Source organism: Engraulis encrasicolus, chromosome 23 (genome assembly GCF_034702125.1).
Source record: "Engraulis encrasicolus isolate BLACKSEA-1 chromosome 23, IST_EnEncr_1.0, whole genome shotgun sequence".
Classification (NCBI taxonomy): Eukaryota; Metazoa; Chordata; class Actinopteri; order Clupeiformes; family Engraulidae; genus Engraulis; species Engraulis encrasicolus.
In genome coordinates, this window is record NC_085879.1 from 3,893,767 (window position 1) to 3,912,446 (window position 18,680).

Sequence of the window (18,680 nt, forward strand, 5' to 3'; positions counted from 1 at the left end):
ACAGTAACAGTAACATTCACACACACACATGCGTGCATGCTTGCCTGCGTTTAAATACTGGCAGGTGTTGTCTTCAGCGGTGCTGAGGTCTGTATAATAATGCTAGGGCTGTAACGATATTTTATTGAATCGAGAAATCATGATACACAGCGTCAGAATACTGCATCGTGATGCAAGAAAGCAGTATCGTGATACTTCCTTTTAAAGTTCTGTTACCCTTCAGTCCAGAAAACAACCACATGATATGATGTGATGATTCTTACAAGCTTCAAATCAACATCATAATCGTAAACTTAAAAAAATATAAGTAGCCTCTTGTAACCTATTTTTTAAATCATGGGGTGTATCGAACCGTAGGTCAAAAATCGTGATACCAACCAAAACGTCAGTTGGGTGTATCGTTTTTTGTCCTAAAAATAGGTCTAAGGGGAGTCATCTTATTTTCGCGGACTAGAGAAAATTTCGCCAAAAATAATGTTCTGACTTAACCTAAATTATTTGCCGATATCCCTCACAACAATGCATATGCATATGGCTGAGGCCAGAGAAGATTCTGTCCGGACTTGAGACCAATCAGAGAATGTCACAAGAACATAGTAGGCTATAAATTCTGCTATTTTTGAGGCTTTTATTCTGACAGACATGCCCATTGACAGTGCGTTTGCTGTTACGGCTGTGATACATGTACGTAAATTTCACCCGCTCTCAACCTGCTCGCTCGCCTCGCGTGGTGACGTAGCATCGTTTCCCGGTCAAATTAGCTTAGCTTAGCAAATGCTGTGGTCAAACAACCATCGATCTTCAATCACAAACACTGTATGTACAAATTAAAATGATGAAACGGGAGCGAATACATTGGTCACCTTAACCCAAGTGTCATTTATTTTAAAACCATCTGTAAAAAACGATCGGCAGATTTGACACCACCGAAATCAAAACAGCCTCCATTTTTAAACATCCCAGTACTGCTGGTGACGCACATGACGTCATGGCGTTGAAAGCTCTCCCATTGGTTAACGCTTCGCGGTGCCGCTACATTTTTCAGCCAAGCCAGAGAAATTAGAACACAGGGGAGAAGGCTCAGTCTCATTGGTTCCCATTGTAGCCAGTTAGCTTTGCATGCATTCTGCAGTAACGAGCGTAGGCCAGTCCTTCATGTGGGAAAATGTATGGAATGGAAAGGGGAACCCATGCTAAATACATTGCTACTGCCATTTCCAGTCACAAATATTATCAACAAAACATTCCTGGTAAGCACTATGACTGTTGTTTAACAATGGGCTGTATTGACAAATCGTTCAGGTGTGTAGTTTTACAGCTGGTTAGAAGATTTCAACCTGTACTCGCTAGCATCGTGCTAATGTTTATGGGTTTGGCCCCATAAAAATTGAGCTTTGTGATCCAGTATATAATAATCTAGTGGCGCAAAATAATCGAAACGCTACTCAAATGGGGTCTTATTATTTCTAGCTTCGAACTTAATATTAATATTTCAGGACAAAAAATTATAAAAAATCACAAAAATTATAATGGTATATTGACACCCATTCATTTTGCACTGGCCCGTGGTTAGGGTTAGCCAGTTGTGGCTAACAGGAAGTTCCGTGAGTGTACAGCAGTGTTAATTTCGTCAACCACGACGATGACGAAAATATTTCGTCAACGCCCCTTTTTCCCTTGACGATGACGAGACGATGACGCACTAAAAATTGCCTCAAGCAAATCAAAATATGACGAAAATAAAAAAATATTGTCGTCAAGGAGACTAAGACGAGACGAAATTTACAAGCCATGGACGAATGGACATTAAAAATATATAATTATTAATAATTAATTTGTAATTGTAATATAGGCCTAAGTGTCTTGAACTTCAAAGGTGATTGCGCGCTCACGCTATGTTGCCTCGCTTGTATCTGCTGGCAGCCAATGCATGGCGCGGCTCAGTCAGTAGTTCTGTAGCCTAGTAGTTCAGTGAGTCCATTTAAGTTGAGTTTAGGTCCTAAAACATTCCCAGAGAAAGACAAAAAAATAGCCGACGTTGAGGGAAGTGTTCATTTTGAAACATGTTCAACAATTTCTTGTCCATGACGAAGACCTCACTCTGTTATCAAAGAACCGAGGATTATAGCCATAACCTAACGTTTCTGCAGTAGGTAATGACAGTCGCGCCAATCCTCCTCTGATACTGTCATTCTAAACCTCCTCGAACTTCCACTATTCTCCTTTTCACTTAGGCTGTCTTAGCCCGGCGTTCGTTGTCTGTTCTTTTTCTGTAATGTTTTGCTATATTTGTTGTTTAACCATATGAGTAGGCAGTTCGCAAGCAAATCATGAAGGTCGGATTTGTGAATTTATTTAAATCAGTCACCGCGGGAGCGCGCGCCAGCAGGGGGAAAGTTGGCCTGTCTAAAGTAACAGAGGCACGGCTACTGTAGCCTAGTTTTGAAAAGAATCAATGGATGGGCGATCGCTAAAGAGTTTTAAACTGTTGAGATTTGAAACTTGTTCTCGTCGAGAGCAACGCTAAAAGACCCAAGAAGTCGACAGCATTTCCGTGCGTCTTCACCGTCTTCCTAAGTTCTAAAAACTCTTTTCAGGTCATGCTTGTCGAGCCTCGACACACCCGACAAACAAAACAGCATTAGTGTTTAAATAGGCCTAGGCTATGTGTATGTGCGTGTCCTTTCTATCGTCCAGTCTGCATACCCCTGCCTAACTATTTTTCCTGGGACTTTTGCAGGGCATACGAAGTGCGCTCGCGCAATCTATTTAAGCCTATTCCACACATGCCGCACGAGTCATTATCGTTCTCTGCTCGCATTGCCAATTGAAAACAAAAACCGCTAACTTGCATAGTCTAACATCAGCAGTATTTTATCTGACTCGTGGTCATCGGGAAGCCACTATCAGGGAGACTTCTTGAATTTCATGCAGACTTGGGATGTCTGGTCTTCCCACTGCCGGCAATCTGCAGGCTTTAAGTCCCGCGGTCAGGTGAAGAAGAGCATGTAGCCTCCTCCGTGATCAAACTCAAAATCAAATATAATATGCAGCAGCTTCTAATGCACGAGAGGGAGGGAGAGAGAGAGAGAGAGAGCGCGCGCAGCCTGCACCTGGACGTGAGAGTGTGAGATGCTGAAATGTTGAGATGCTGAGATGTTGAAATGACTGATTTGGGTTTTGGTGGAAAATGACCAAGTAACAAAGTGAATATTTGCTGCAATAGGCAATATTAGTAATACTGAATAATAGTGAAACTGAACTGAGTAATAGTGAAATAACAATAGCCATTGTAGGTTATTTATTTTACACCACAATATTGAGTAAAATGACTAAATATCGAAATGTTGACTAAAATTTGAAATGTTGACTAAAATGACTAAAATGACTAAAATTTGACTATGACTAAAATTGATTTTCGTCATTTTGACTAAGACTAAGACTAAATTGGGAAGGCAATGACTAAAATATGACTAAGACTAAAATTGATTTTCGTCATTGTGACTAAGACTAAGACTAAATCAAAAAAAGCTGACGAAATTAACACTGGTGAACAGCCCCTGGCCAAGCTCAACTTTCTCGCCTCGCTCGCCCACCGCCCGCCACCCTCGCTTCCCTACGTCACCACCCCTCGCCTCGCTGCCGCGTCCCAACGGAAAATAATTGAACGCCACGCTTCTACCGCTTTGGAAGCGCCCATCTATCACTACGACAAGCTTCAGTCATTCGGGCCAATATAATCTTTTTTAAGATGTCTTTTGGGGTTTTATGCCTGTGTTTAGGATAGGACCGTGTGAGAGTGTGACAGGAAATGAGTGGGAGAGAGATTGGGGAACAATCTACAAAGGACCTCGGACCATAATAGAACCCCTGTCGGTCAGCATTAATTGTGGGGGATAATTAAGGAGAGCTCTCTACTATCCTTGGTTGCGCCCGACCGCGTTTCTCATCTCCTATTGGCCACAACGGCTCCCCTATGGCTCCCTTCTGATCCTCTTTCATTTGACAGCGTGTACGACAGTCAAAGTCACTGAAAAGTCGCTAGATGACGAAATGACGTTACGTAAGCTATGATGTCCACATGCCTTTGTCAGAGCCATCTAATAACAGAGTTGCGCAAACCGGGGACCAGGAAGTCGGTTGGTGATGTGATTCGTGTAGATTAAAATGTTTCTTAACAGTAAACTTCTGTTCGTTGGAAACTAACACAGAACCATCACATACCAAACAAAGATTAAGTACAAACAAATTACATGACCTTTACCACATTTTCTGTGTTATACCGCCACCTCCTGGAACTAAGTAACTTCTAATAGAACTAAAGTCAATGGGGATTTCCATGTTAACTCTCCGTGAGGCTCCATGAGAGCCGCCATTGCTGTGGAAAGATTGGTCCATAGAGGTCTATGGGAGTGGCGTAACTCTGTTATTAGATGGCTCTGGCCTTTGTCCACAGTAGAAATGGGTGGTACTAGCTACTTTTTGGAGATCAGAGCTAATCTGCAGCCCTGCTTTACCGTGGGAAACGCTTCTGACGGCGGTGCAGTCACAATTATGTGGAAAAACAATAAATTTGTCACTGAAAATGCGCATTTTAAAAAGTCGCCAAATGCACCAAAAAGTCGCTAAAGGCGCTAGATGAGGTTGTTTGTCGCCAGGTCCGCCAAAAAGTCGCTAAATCTAACGACAAAGTTGCTAATTTGGCAACACTGCTTGGTCGGGCCTCATGATTAAATCCTCCTCATCATCATCCTCCTCATCTCCACCTCAGGTGCGCATGTTCCCTCCTCTGCAGACTTAGGAAAAATGCCTGTCATGTCGCACAGTGGGAGCATTAGGCTCGCATCCGACTATCGGCTCGTATAGTGTGAGGATGCGAGTCGTGAGATGTGGAAATTCGGGATCGGGAAATTAACTGTAATCTCAGCCATGTGTTTTCTTGAGATCAGCGCGTTGTGCCTGATATTATGACATCACACGTAACTTCATGACGTCACCCAGTGACTTTTAGCGACTTTTCAGAGTGTGGCTTTTAGTGGGGTTTTTTTGCAACACTGATTTTGACTGGAAAGCTGACCATCCTTCCTCATTTGCAGGCTTTGTTTATGGTATCGTTTATGACATTTCATGTTTTACTTTTTTGTACCAGATTGTACTGTATTTAAATTGTACCTTCTGGATATATTAAAAAACGTTCAAAATAAACCATTAATGTATGAATGAATGAATGAATGAATGAATGAATGAATGAATGAATGAATAAACAATACAGCCACGTCAGGGGCTCAAGCTCAATATCTGGGACTGATCACCCTAGTGTGCACACAGTTTGCACAGTTTCCGGAGACAAATCTGAAAGCAGAATGAATAAACTGATGGTGTGTGTGTGTGTGTGTGTGTGTGTGTGTGTACCTCTAATTGCGTGTACACATCCTCAGGCAGGTGTTGCTGGTAAGTCTTGAGCAGGGCTGCGGTGGCTTTGAGTGGTGTGAACTGCTGCTCCGTGATGAGCTGTCGGTCTCTGATGGCCATCAGGTGTGACATCAAGGCCACCAGGCCACCGTAGTTCCCGTCACTCACACGCACACTCAGCCCCACCCCTGTGCTCTCGATGAACAGCGCCAGCTCACGCACACTATATACACAAAAACACACATGATCGCAGACAGACAGACACACATTCACACACACACACACACACACATGAATGACAAGACACACAAACAGACATATGCTTAACCACACACACTCGAGCACACACATACAGTTTACATACCCTTGCAAAAATCATGGTTTCCTAACACATTTTCAAAGAATATCACTGTTCCAAATTATTTTGCTCATTGCACTTTTCATTGATTTCCCTGAATAGTTAATATAAAAGACCACAAAATATAAAAGCCAACAAAAAACGACCCTTGCGAACCAAACTGAACACTGTCATACTTTTGGATCACACCACACATAGACAAGCTTGAACACCCATTTCCGACATGGTGACAGCTTTTGTGTCACCTTTCACAAAGGCTCATGTGAGAGAAAGCAGTGCCTGTGTGTTGTCATACAATAAGTATGACAGTGTTTAGTTCGGTTCGCAAGGGTCGTTTTTGGTGCACAAAAAACAGTACTATTAGTATTACTGTATTGTATTTGACGATCAATTTGTGCAAACTTCTGTGGAACCCAGAAGATGATAGAGGTAGGTGTGCTGGTTCTAAACTAAGGCTCCAAATGTATCATGTCTGTGCTAGCTAATGCTAAAATTAGCCACTGGGTTAAATTGTATGGGCCCACACACCATGGGCAATCCGCTCAAAAGCATTTTGATACAAGTTAAGAGCTTGAGAGAAAGTTTAACGCTTGTCCGATGTCGTCCGCTTTCATGGAACTGTGCACAAGAGGCAGATTTTGTGCCGCACGCCTGAAAATTTTGATACAGATCACCATTGAAATACTTTCAAAATAGTTTCAGGAAGTGAACGAAGAACACAGAAAGTGCAATAAAGGTAATTGTACGTAATTCCTTTTAATTCAGTGTTATGTCACCTTTGCTTGTAGTAGTTATGTTTCTGTCTCTAGAGAAAAAAAAGCCACTGCCTAAAATTATTTGAATCTATGTGAATCATGTCACCAACCCAGTTGACCGAGTTGTCACAACTCTGAATTCCATTGCTCTGTGCCCAAACCATTTGAGATGGACCTAGAATATATAGGAGACTGATGGGAAAAGGGCTTAAGGTGTGTAATTAAGTGGCTGGTGAGTGTACAGTTTATGGTGTGTACCTATCTGTGACGTGGCTGACCAGGTGCTCCTTGAACATCCAGCTCCACTTCTTGATGGCGCTCATGAGAGCGATCTTAAACGGCTTCACGTCCAGTTGCAGCCAACCACAGAACACGCGCCTGTCCTCCATCACACTCACCTTGTGGTACAAGGACTCAAACACACTGATCTGCACACACACACACAAAGATGTGCGTGGGCACGCACATACACACAAAGATGTGGGTGCGCGCGCACACACACACACACACACATACACACACACACACACACACACACACACACATACACACACACACACACACACACACACAAAGCATTTCACAAATGCAGTCAGCCCTTTTGGCCTGCCCAGGCAAGGTGGAAAGGATTCATCGTGGTTGCTAATAGCACAGGGATTTTTGGGAAATAAACAAGGAGGCTGTGTGTGTGTGTGTGTGTGTACCTGGTCTTTGAAATCATCTAGTTTAGGAGGGTTCTTGGCCAACTCATAGTCTGCGTACAGCTCCACCTCCTCCGTGGAGAGGGCGTGGCCATAGAGCAGGAACTGACGCATGAACTCGGTCCTGTCGTCGGTCCACAGGTAGCGGTAGGATGCGAAGGAGCGCTGGAACTCCTTGACCTTGGCGATGGCATTACGCGCCCGGCTGCACAGCACCTGGGCCAGCTCCCGCAGCTCTGGCACCTCAATGATGTCGCTCTACAAGCACCGCAGACATACAGACATACATTACATTACATTACATTACATTACATTACATTACACTAAAGCTGGGCATACACTATGATGTTTTCAGTCGCTGGTATTCAGCTCCTGCACACACTGTAAGAGTGAATGACAGGGTTTAAAAGTTGACATCTCATGACTCACGTCCTCACACTAAAAGACCCAAGGGTCTGATGCGACCAGAGTGCTCACACTGTACGACAAGATGGACTTGTTTTCCGAAACTGCAGATGACAAAAATGCTGAATGGAAATGTGCACCTTAGGTGGAGGCGAGGACGTGCTCAAGAGTGAATCGAGCTGCCCTGGTAATTTATACTTAGTATGGTTGTATAGTAGTTAGTATAGTATAATTTGTAGGCATTGGTAGTGTGAAATGCAGTGTCAAATCGGCTCGTAGTACTGCTTCAACGGTACAATTCGCTCAAGAGGGGTGACCAGGATTTCAAACAGGTTTGATTTTTTTTTCGACCATAATCAAATCAGCAATCGCTTGTCGTTACCCCATGTACACTACACAACCTGAGACTCAGGATTGACCTCTGCTTGAGCCAAAAATCAGCCCAATTCCCAAAAAGTCATGACACTGTAGTGTTTTGACACTATTATGACACTGTCACGTCATATGAATCATACATAATTCGAGTGTAACCGTATAATTCTGGCTACCTGATAGGTGTCCTGCTCATAGTGGCTGGCGACTCTCCTGATGCAGGACGCCATGCCTATGATGTCATCCACCATCTTGTGTATGGTGTCGTAGAAGTTATCCTTCTTGGTGAGGTCCAGAGAGGGGTGAAAGGTCATGTCGGAGGTCAGCACCAGTTGGATGTCGAAGAGGGGCGCGATGCGGAGAGAGGGGTCGGTGTTCTCCAGGAGGTACTGCAGAGAGCAGCGCACCGCCGAGCAGAAGCCCTGTAGCACTATGCCGTCCACGTGCTCCGTGTACGCTCGCCACTCCGGAGAGTCCTCAGAACCGCCCAGCAGAGAACGGTTCTCCTGCAGAGGTGGGAACCACAGGAACAGACTCTTTCAAGAAAACTCTTTCATTTTAAAGGTTAACTTTAATATAATACATGTATATTAGGGGGTTGCCAAAAAAATCGTCATGACAATGCCAACTTGTCATATACTGCATCAATTCATGACACCAAAAATTGATTATTTAATAATAATAAAAAAGTAAAAACATTGTTTGAATGGTCAACATCCGTTTTTAAAGACCTGCCTCCAAACGATTGTTTAGTGCTCTGAATTTGTACATTAGCAGCCAAATTCCTTTGTAGTATCCTGATGTTACAGCGTTAGCCGCGGTTAGCTCTGGTTAGTTGTTAATTGGCCAATTGGGAATTTATGTGTATTGATGGTGTATTGCCTCATTGACACAGACATATTCTCATTCACTCACTCACTCACAACGTATACAGTGCTTGGAAAATATTTTTGCAGATAACTGTATCTAGTTTGCACTGTGTGAGATGAATGTGTAGCCTACTGGCAGAGTATCGCCTCGTTGACATACACACACACAGGCACGCCTACACACACACACACACACAAACCTGCAGGAGCTGATGTATTTTATCTCCGTTGTGTGAGATGAGTGCGTACTGGCGGCGTATCGCCTCGTTGACGTCACTCATGATGAGCAGCTGGCCGCTGCGGCTGCACTTCCTGGTCACGCAGGCCGTGTGGCTGAACACTCCCATGATGCCGTGCAGTGTCTCCAGGTTGGCCTTGCTGCGCTGCACGCGCGTAGACAGACCCTCTACGAGTGTCCTCGTGCTAATGGGGGCGCATATTCACTTATAACAGTGAGGAACATAATCACTCGCAACACTGATACCCAACACTGATACTGTCACCCAATACGGTTACTCTTTACTTGACGCCAGCGTCATTGTATGACGAAAAAGTGTCATAACAGTGTCGTTACACAGTCTTGCACGTGTCATATATATTATATCAATGTCAAACATTTTATGACTCTTGCCATTAAGTGACACTCAGGTATGATACAGACAGCCCAATTAATGTTCAATTTCATACCCTAAAACGTTTTTGACATTGACATTATGCTTATGACTGTGTTTTGACACAGTTTGACACAGAAGTATTGCAGGGAGGGACAGAGGGGACTTTTCATTACGATATGAAATCCACATATCTAACATAGCCTAATTCCACAAAACTGGTTGGTAACCGTATGACAACAATTAATGGAAAATCTAGCAATATTAATGGCCAAAAAAATTACCTAAGAATATGGGGAGTGGGGTCCCGAAAATGTTCTTAGGAAAAAGGCTGGGAACTACTAGCCTGGTTCACACTAGACGGTGTGTGTGTAGCTTTGGCGCTCCCTGGCGGAGCAGAGCTACACACACAGCTCTGCTCCGCTAGGGGGCACCGAAGCTACACATACACCGTCTGGTGTGAACCAGGCTAGGGAACTACTAGATTAACTGATGTAATGTAGTGGTCAGCAGCTGCACAGCAGCTCTCTCTCTCTCTCTCTCTCTCTCTCTCTCTCTCTCTCTCTCTCTCTCTCACTAACACACACACACACACACACACACACACACACACACACACACACACACACACACACACACACACACACACACACACACACACACACACACACACACACCTCTGTATGTAGCTGCCCAGCTCATCCTGACTCCATTGCAGTTCATTTAGGGCGGGGCTTAATGTACGCCTCACTTCCTCCAGTTCTGCCTCCACCAATCGCAGCTCGACAGGAAGAATGCTGCTGTGCAGTCTGTTGTACCACTGGGTGACCAGCGATAGGGAGCTTGTATACTACACACAAACACACACTCAAGATCATGTTTGTCCATTACACATATATACACTATGAATATCTGAACATGATAATTGAATGTGTACAAAAAAAAGAAAATATCTGTTGGAGCCAACACACGGACACACACATTCAACACTACGCACCAAATAAAGCGTCTCTCGTTTAGAGAAGAGGTGAAGAGCTGCTTTGGGGATGTTCTCATTCCTCAACATTCCCAGATACTTCACTTCCCTCAGCACGGAGGTCAGCTACAACACACACACACACACACACACACACACACACACACACACACACACACACACACACACACACACACACACACACACACACACACACACACACACACACACACACATACACGCTAATTCATTGGCGGTTACATACATGTACATTAAAAGATATGCTATGCAACATTTCAATGCGACAACAGCTTCATCTCCTAGTGCCGAAATGTACAAAAATAAAGCTCTCCCATCTGACAACTGATGACTGTGCGTGTTATGTGTTGTGTTGTATGTTGCAGCAGTTTTGTGATTGTCAAAGACAAATGCCCTGCCTGCGGGGCAAATAGAAATAATGTTAAATCTTGAATATAGCAACTGCTGCAACCTTTTCGTAGTGCAAGTGTGTATTTCTTACTGCCGGGTGGAAGTTGAGGCTGTAGAGGCCGGTGTGCGTGTCCAGGAGGAGGAGGGGCTTGTTCAGGTGGGTGTGGCATATCTCATCCAATCCGGCGCTCCAGTTGCTGAAGACTTCCTCGTCCTGCAGCTCCAGCGTCTCCAACACATTCTCGCAAACTCGCAGCACCGCCTCTGCCTCAGGACTGTCCAGGGGCCTACACACATGGTCTGTTTTATCAATAAGCAGACTAAGCCGTTACCTGGAGTCCCACCAAATTTTCCCATTGTAGGGGGGCTCAAAACATTTATCCCCACCATGGTAAATACCAGCGAAACTAATTGAAAAGGGTCTGTGTTTATAGTTTGCCTAGGGCCCGCAAATGGGTACAACCACTGCTGCCTACACACAAGCTGCGCACCCACACAGGTGCACAACAGAGACACAGGCACAAATATTGGGTTCATGTCATTATTCATCCTCCCCTCCTCCCTTGTGATTGTGGTCAGGATGCATTAGTTGTGTGTGTGTGTGTGTGTGTGTGTGTGTGTGTGTGTGTGTGTGTGTGTGTGTGTGTGTGTGTGTGTGTGTGTGTGTGTGTGTGTGTGTGTGTGTGTACGTGTACTGTACGTATGCATGCCTCATACATGTGTGTGAGGGAGGGGGTTGAGATATCTGCGTTTGGTCAAGATGCATTAGTGCGTGTGTGTGTGTAAGTGTGTGTGTGCATCATACATGTGTGTGAGGTGCTTGAGGTGGCTGCGGTTGGTCAGGATGCGTTGTCTGATCTCCTGCGACCACTTCAGGTTTCCAGCCACAGCCGGCATGTTCTTGCTCAACACCGGAGAGCCACTCGCCAACTATGAACAAGAACACAGGGGCAGAGCCTTAGGGGGGCAAGAAGGGCATTTGCTCCTGGGCCCACACACACACACACACACACACACACACACACACACACACACACACACACACACACACACACACACACACACACACACACACACACACACACACCATCATCCTCATCAGCATCACCTTAACTGTTTACATTACTGTATGTACAGTATATGGAGGGCCCACTTTTGGTAACCTGCGGGGGGAACTGAAGTTAATTGTAATGGTTAACCTTTACTGTACTTCTCGTTCACTCTTACCGTATCTCCTCATGTGTCATGTTTACTTCTGTTCAAAGATAACCACTTCTTTGGGGTAAAGTTATGTGTTACGCCAGTGACACGCACCCGGTCGCGCTGCTTGTCCATGATGCGTTGGCAGGCGGTGATCTCCTCCTGGAACATGGCCAACAGACGGCCGTAGTTTGGGGAGAAGAGCTGCTGGATACGGGGCCTCTCCAGAAGACTGCCAAACATCTGGAGAAGCTACACACACACACGCACGCACGCACACACACACACTCACACGTGCACACACGCACACACGCACACACACAAATATGGCAGAACAGATAAGGCCAAAATTACCTCACTTTGACATGCAAGCAGGACATTTGGCACAAATGCTCATTAAAATGTACTCTTTCATAAAATGTTATTGTTCACACAGAAATCCAAGATGGTCATCTTTTTTCAAGATGGTGTGTATACGTACCTTGAAGGCCGACTCTAAACCTTGTGAGTGAGCGAAGGCAAGATTTAGGACTGTGCCCAGCCGCTGGTCAAAATCTCGATTCTGCTCCATGAACCGATCGTAGTCACGCACAAACTCCTGAACACAAACACAAACACAATTGGAAATACCTTTATTTGGATTTCAAATCCTTGACACCAACAAACCCAGATATTGATACTTTTCCTTAACACACACAAACACAGGCTTTTTATTTCTGATAGACGAGAGTGCCTTGGTATTTCTCTTTTTTCCCGTTCTATGTTTTCCCATCCAACGAGCACCTCAAATCAATAACTTCCTGAGTTCAGGGAGCACTCCTAAAACAAACTTTTTTTAACTAGGCAAAGGAAGTTTGGTAAATCTTCATACACAAGTGCTTTTCCTATTTGGTATTAATTATAAGGAAATAAGTTAATTCAAGAAAAAGATGTCTCTAGGATTAAAAACAATTGCAGAACTGTTGCACCTCTTCCACCAAAGTGAACCCAGAGGACGATGTTGACCTAGTGTATCGTTCACCTCCTCTGACGACCAGGAAATCTGCCCTGCCTGAAAACAGTGTCAGGTGTGTACCTCTTTTGTGTAGTCCAGGGATGTAAGTGTGAGTGTGTGTGTGCGTGTGTGTGTGTGTGTGTGTGTGTGTGTGTGTGTGTGTGTGTGTGTGTGTGTGTGTGTGTGTGTGTGTGTGTGCGTGTGTGTGTGTGTGTGTGTACCTCTTTGGTGTAGTCCAGGGGGTCGTATTTGCTCTCCCGCAGGACCCTCCAGCTGTCGTGAAACTGGTCGTTCATGTTGTACACCAGTTCACTCAGGACCTTCCCTCCCGAGCCACCCAGCTCACACCGCTCAAGCTTCAGGAAGTCCAGCGCAGAGGAGAACAGCTCCTACACACACACACACACACACACACACACACACACACACACACACACACACACACACACACACAGAGAGAGAGAGAGAGAGAGAGAGAGAGAGAGAGAGAGAGAGAGAGAGAGAGAGACAGACAGCTCAGTCAGTGTTTCCCCCAGCACTTTATTATAAGAAGCCCCAAACTTAATTGACCTTGGGTGAATCTCAGTATTCAGTCTTGCCCTTGTCCGCCATTTTTAATTTTCAGTAATATACATTTTTAGCTGCGAAACCCACTGTACTTTGGTCATACAAGTAAATATTAGTTTATTACTTAGTAAATATTCATGAAAAGATCAAATTTGGCAAAAAAGCAGCACATTTTCAATGAGCAGCATATACCTACTCTGGCCACAATCCTACACAGGGCACCCTTAATGAGTAATTGTGATTCATGATGGCGTCCATGAGTGATGGGTGAAGTCAGAGCTCAGGCCCACCTGCATCATTGTCAGCCTCTGTGTGATGCGGTCGGTGCGATGGAACACCAGTTCGGAAGGGAAGTCCCAAGGCTTGACGGGGTGTCCATATTTGCTGTAAGGACCGGTGGGCGTGAGCTTCTGGCGGTAGAGCAGGAAGCAGCGGCGGTACGAGCCAATCACCTGCAGCGCACACTGCACGCGCTCCATAGCCTCCTCAAGCTCCAGCTTAAACAGTTCCTCTGGGATCAGGTACGCAAATGCCTGCACGCACATGGGCACAGGCATACGCATGCACACACACACACACACACACACACACACACACACACACACACACACGGGATAAGATACAGCAACGAGTGCACACACTCAGTCACATACGGTACGGTAGACACACTCACAGGAACGGGTATGAAACAGCTTGTCCGCGTGCGCACACACACAAACTCATATACTTTCTCACACCCACATTCTAGTGTAAATGGTGAAACTCATCAAGTCGTTAGTGGTGTTCGCTGTTGTTCCCTAACAAGGTGGTAGTGATGTAGTCAAGACAGCTTTTACTGCATGGGCCTACTGGGCCCAGGCCCAGGGGCCCAATAGTCAAGAGGCCCCTGAGGCCCAAGGCTCTATATTTCCTTTTTTCATATCGCGTTAAAAACACACTTTCTATTTTCAAATTTTCTCAGGGGACATACCCCAAACCCCCCTTATGATTACATACGGATTTGGAGATGGTAGGCCTTCTGATTGGTAAGTTAGTCATAAACTCTCTCTGCTGTCTGGATTGATTGAACTGAACAGTATACTCAAATCAATATGGGCTGGGCGAAAAACATGTATCTTGTATCACACAGGTGACTGTAAAGCTGTTGTTCGCGCCTTTGTCTTACGGTCTTAGTTTCGCTCGGTCTATTATTCCAAAACAGGAATTTGGGAACACTGATGATGGGCTAGACCCGATAATTCTGTAGGCCTAATCCACTTCTGTCTTTGGTTTCTCTTTATTTTCGGCTTTTGATACAGTTTCAATGATCAGCATTCATTCTATGTGCGACTCCTTTTTCTCCCCCTTGTATCACACACACATGTATCGCACACCTTGTCGATGAGCAGGTTGGAGAGCTGTTGCAGGAGTGTGACGATGCGTTTGGGCGTGCAGTAGTGGCGGCAGTGAGTCCACAGCAGGCAGAGAGTGTGGAACAACGGCGCCATCTGCTGGCCCAGCTGGGGAAAGCTCCTTTCCTCAAACACACTCAGGTGCTTGCGCATGGGCCGCAGACACAGCTCGATATCCTCAGCCTCCTCCACAGCTATAAGGCACAAATATATACAGACACACGCGCACACACACACACACACACACACACACACACGTCCTCAGTCTTCACCAGTGTGTGTGTGTGTGTGTGCATTGGAAGTGTGTGTGTGTGTGTGTGTGTGTGTGTGTGTGTGTGTGTGTGTGTGTGTGTGTGTGTGTGTGTGTGTGTGTGTGTGTGTGTGTGTATTACCCTGCTCTACTCTTTGAATGATGTCCATGAAGGATGCACAGTAGCTGCTCTCGATCCTGTTCAAAATCTCCAGCACCTGCTCCACTTTAGTGTTCTGGAGCTGAGGGTACACACACACACACACACACACACACACACACACACACACACACACACACACACACACACACACACACACACACACACACACACACACACACACACACACACACACAAAGAGATAATGTGTCTGAGTACACACTTTACCCATTTGCTCCATAAAAATAGTAAGGTTTGTGCAAGAGAGGATTAAAGGTGGATCCTGACAAAACATTTAGCAGAGATGGCGTCTAATCAGGTGAAAGACTATGACACAATGGCTGCCGTGCAAGGATGAATTACTGAACGGTCCTACCGGGCCCTGGCCCAGGGGCCCAAGAGTCAAGGGGGCCCTGACGCCCAAGCTTCTATATTTCCTTTTTCATATTGTGTTAAAAATCACAAATGAAAATGAGAATGGCCATTATTAACAAGTTTATGTTACTACGGAAACAAATATACTATGGCCATAATGTCAAATAAGTTGAATTTGGATCGCATTATTGTATTGCATTACTGTTAGACCGATTATTAATAGTACAATACAGAGCATGTCGCTGCCTCTGCCCCCCAAAATCCCTGTGCACGCCTCTGCACAGACCTGTTTCTGAATGCCGAGTAGGTTATCTTTCTGGGCAGCCCAGTACTGCAGCTCAGCAGAGGGACCAGGATGCCCCTCCCCCTTCATGATGTGGGAGGAGTCTCGTTGGAGCACTGCCCCCATTTGCCCCGCCCACTGGACCACCATGCTCTCAATGGAGTAGATCAGGGCCCTGTCGATCACAGGACTACACACGCGCACGCACGCACGCACGCACGCACGCACGCACGCACGCACGCACGCACGCACGCACACACACACACACACACACACACACACACACACACGGACGCACCAGATCATCAGTCGTGGACGCAGATCCACATGTGCATAATATACACACCTTCTGTTCATGCAGGAAAAATATTGTATGTTTGTTTTTAGTACCTCATAAACATAGCTAATAATAAAGATTTTGCATTGAAACAGGATATAAAGCATAATCCCTGCTTTTATTTTCTGTACAGTTGACTACCGCAATGCCCTAGTCATACAGCAGGTCTTCTCCAAAAATGTCACTCAGGCAGGTGCAACTGATCCAAAATGCTGCTGCTACAATTCTAACTAAAACAAATAAAAGAGATCATATCAGTCCAGTCGCGTATACAATTACACTGGCTGCCAGTGAGATATAGAATTGAGTTTAAAACTCTTCCGATCGTCTACAAGTCACTCAATGGCCTAGGCCCTAAATGCACCTGCTGCTCATATCTTTACATACCCTGAAAGAATGTATGTCTTGTTATCGATTTCTCATAGAATGTGAATGATAACGCAAAATCTTATTTTGTCACTCTTCTTCACTAATGACTAGTAGCAAGCAAAGATGATGTAGAGTATCATGAATTACATTTACTTTTACTGCACTTTCGGTGTTCGGCACTAACTTCCTGGAACTCTGTCAGATGCAGTCCCTGGTGTAATGTGGGGGCACTTCAGAGGAAGGGAGAGGTAAGAGTAGGATTTTAACCTGCAATCCAACTCTCTTGCTACTGTATATTATTGCACATGTTGGAGTTTATATTGTATATCAAATGTAAAGTGGAGTATTAAGGCTTACCAAGGCATCACAGGACGGCAAAATGTGCAGGACAATGATAAGTCACCACCAGTACACGCAGCCAGATGAGAAGTGAATGTGTGTGCAGAATGCAGCCCACTCAACCCAGTCAATCAGTTTCATGTCTTTAGGTGTGAAATGTGACCGTGTGAGAATGATCTCTGTCTCTCCTGCCAACAGGAGGAAGATGTCTAGAGCTGAACAAGCTCCTGTTAGTGAAAATGGTGGTGATGGTTGAAGAGGAGCAGGTTCAGGGTATTCAAAGCAGCATAGTTACTACAGTGTATTAGATGCAGTCCCTGGCGTAATGTGGGGGTACTTCAGAGGAAGGGAGAGGTAAGAGTAGGATTTTAACCTGCGATGCAACTCTCTTGCTACTGTATTGATTCTGAGTTGTAGATGGTGTCTGGTGGTGTACAGTAAATAATACTGGGTAATTCTGACAAACTGTAATAGTAGGTCTAATTTACCAGACCAGGCCACACACCCACCCTCAGCAGTTAATCTCACTCCCACATTCTCTTGGTAGGCAAGGTGCCATTGGCAATGTCACAGCTTGTTTACTATGAAGAGGGCACTTTTTTTATTTATTTTTTTACTGATGTCAGGTTAAGTCAGAAAATATCACCATCTTCAAGAATCTATAAGTGTGCATATTCTGGACAGGGTACACAGTATTAGATTATCTGAGATCATATCATATTTAAGAACTTTGTCAGGTTAACTGTGGGCTATTAGAATTGGCCTAACTCTTACTTCTATAGCTCTGCAACGGGGTAGGAGCAGAAGTGTTGAGCACGGACACACACGCACACGCACACACATGTGTGCACACACGCGCGAGCACGCGCACGCACGCACGCGCGCACACACACACACACACACGCACACACACACACACACACACACACACACACACACACACACACACACACACACACACACACACACACACACACACAAACACACACACACCTGAGCTGCCGCTGCAGGCAGAGAGGCAGGGGCAGGAGTGTCCGACCTTCAGCGCGACCTCTGAGGGTGACCATGCGGCTCGTCAGCGCCTCCATGTGCCTTCTCAGGTCTTCAGCAAGCACTCGCGGCCAGCCAACGTGGTTACCTGTGTAGGTCAGCACACCCACCAGCACCTACACACGCACGCACGCACGCACGCACACACGCACGCACGCACGCACGCACACACGCACACACACACACACACAGTGGATGAGACGTGCTGTCACTAATGTGTGATGATTCTCACAGGTTGGAGACAGACTTGAATGGAACTGTTCTTATTGGTGACCTGATCCACTGAAATGAGTCACAGTGACACAAATATGAAAATTGAGGTTTTGGTGTCAATGGAAAATACAAGAAACTAGAAATACCCTCAGAGAGTGCAGACCTCCGCCAAGTAAGCTGTTTGATAGAACATTTGACTATGTTAGACCCTAATTTCTGTTTCGTTTTTGTGGAGTTAGAAACTGGAATGTCAAAATTCGCCCT

General features: G+C 45.3%; 1 protein-coding gene across 1 annotated transcript in view; it reads right to left on the bottom strand.

Annotated features, from left to right (window-relative positions):
- The window catches only part of dnah9l (dynein, axonemal, heavy polypeptide 9 like), an 83,726-nt gene extending 67,468 nt beyond the window's left edge, over positions 1-16,258 (bottom strand). Inside the window, exons 1-16 of the mRNA XM_063190817.1 lie at positions 16,112-16,258; positions 15,433-15,532; positions 15,023-15,234; positions 13,940-14,182; positions 13,304-13,471; positions 12,570-12,686; positions 12,203-12,340; positions 11,694-11,818; positions 10,980-11,175; positions 10,481-10,585; positions 10,161-10,333; positions 9,073-9,295; positions 8,180-8,509; positions 7,230-7,484; positions 6,784-6,953; positions 5,413-5,635 (exon numbers count right to left, since the gene is read on the bottom strand). Coding sequence (XP_063046887.1) covers positions 5,413-5,635; positions 6,784-6,953; positions 7,230-7,484; positions 8,180-8,509; positions 9,073-9,295; positions 10,161-10,333; positions 10,481-10,585; positions 10,980-11,175; positions 11,694-11,818; positions 12,203-12,340; positions 12,570-12,686; positions 13,304-13,471; positions 13,940-14,182; positions 15,023-15,234; positions 15,433-15,532; positions 16,112-16,258 — 2,925 coding nt within the window. The remainder of the gene's footprint in view (positions 1-5,412; positions 5,636-6,783; positions 6,954-7,229; positions 7,485-8,179; positions 8,510-9,072; positions 9,296-10,160; positions 10,334-10,480; positions 10,586-10,979; positions 11,176-11,693; positions 11,819-12,202; positions 12,341-12,569; positions 12,687-13,303; positions 13,472-13,939; positions 14,183-15,022; positions 15,235-15,432; positions 15,533-16,111) is intronic.
- Between the last annotated feature and the right edge of the window lie 2,422 nt (positions 16,259-18,680).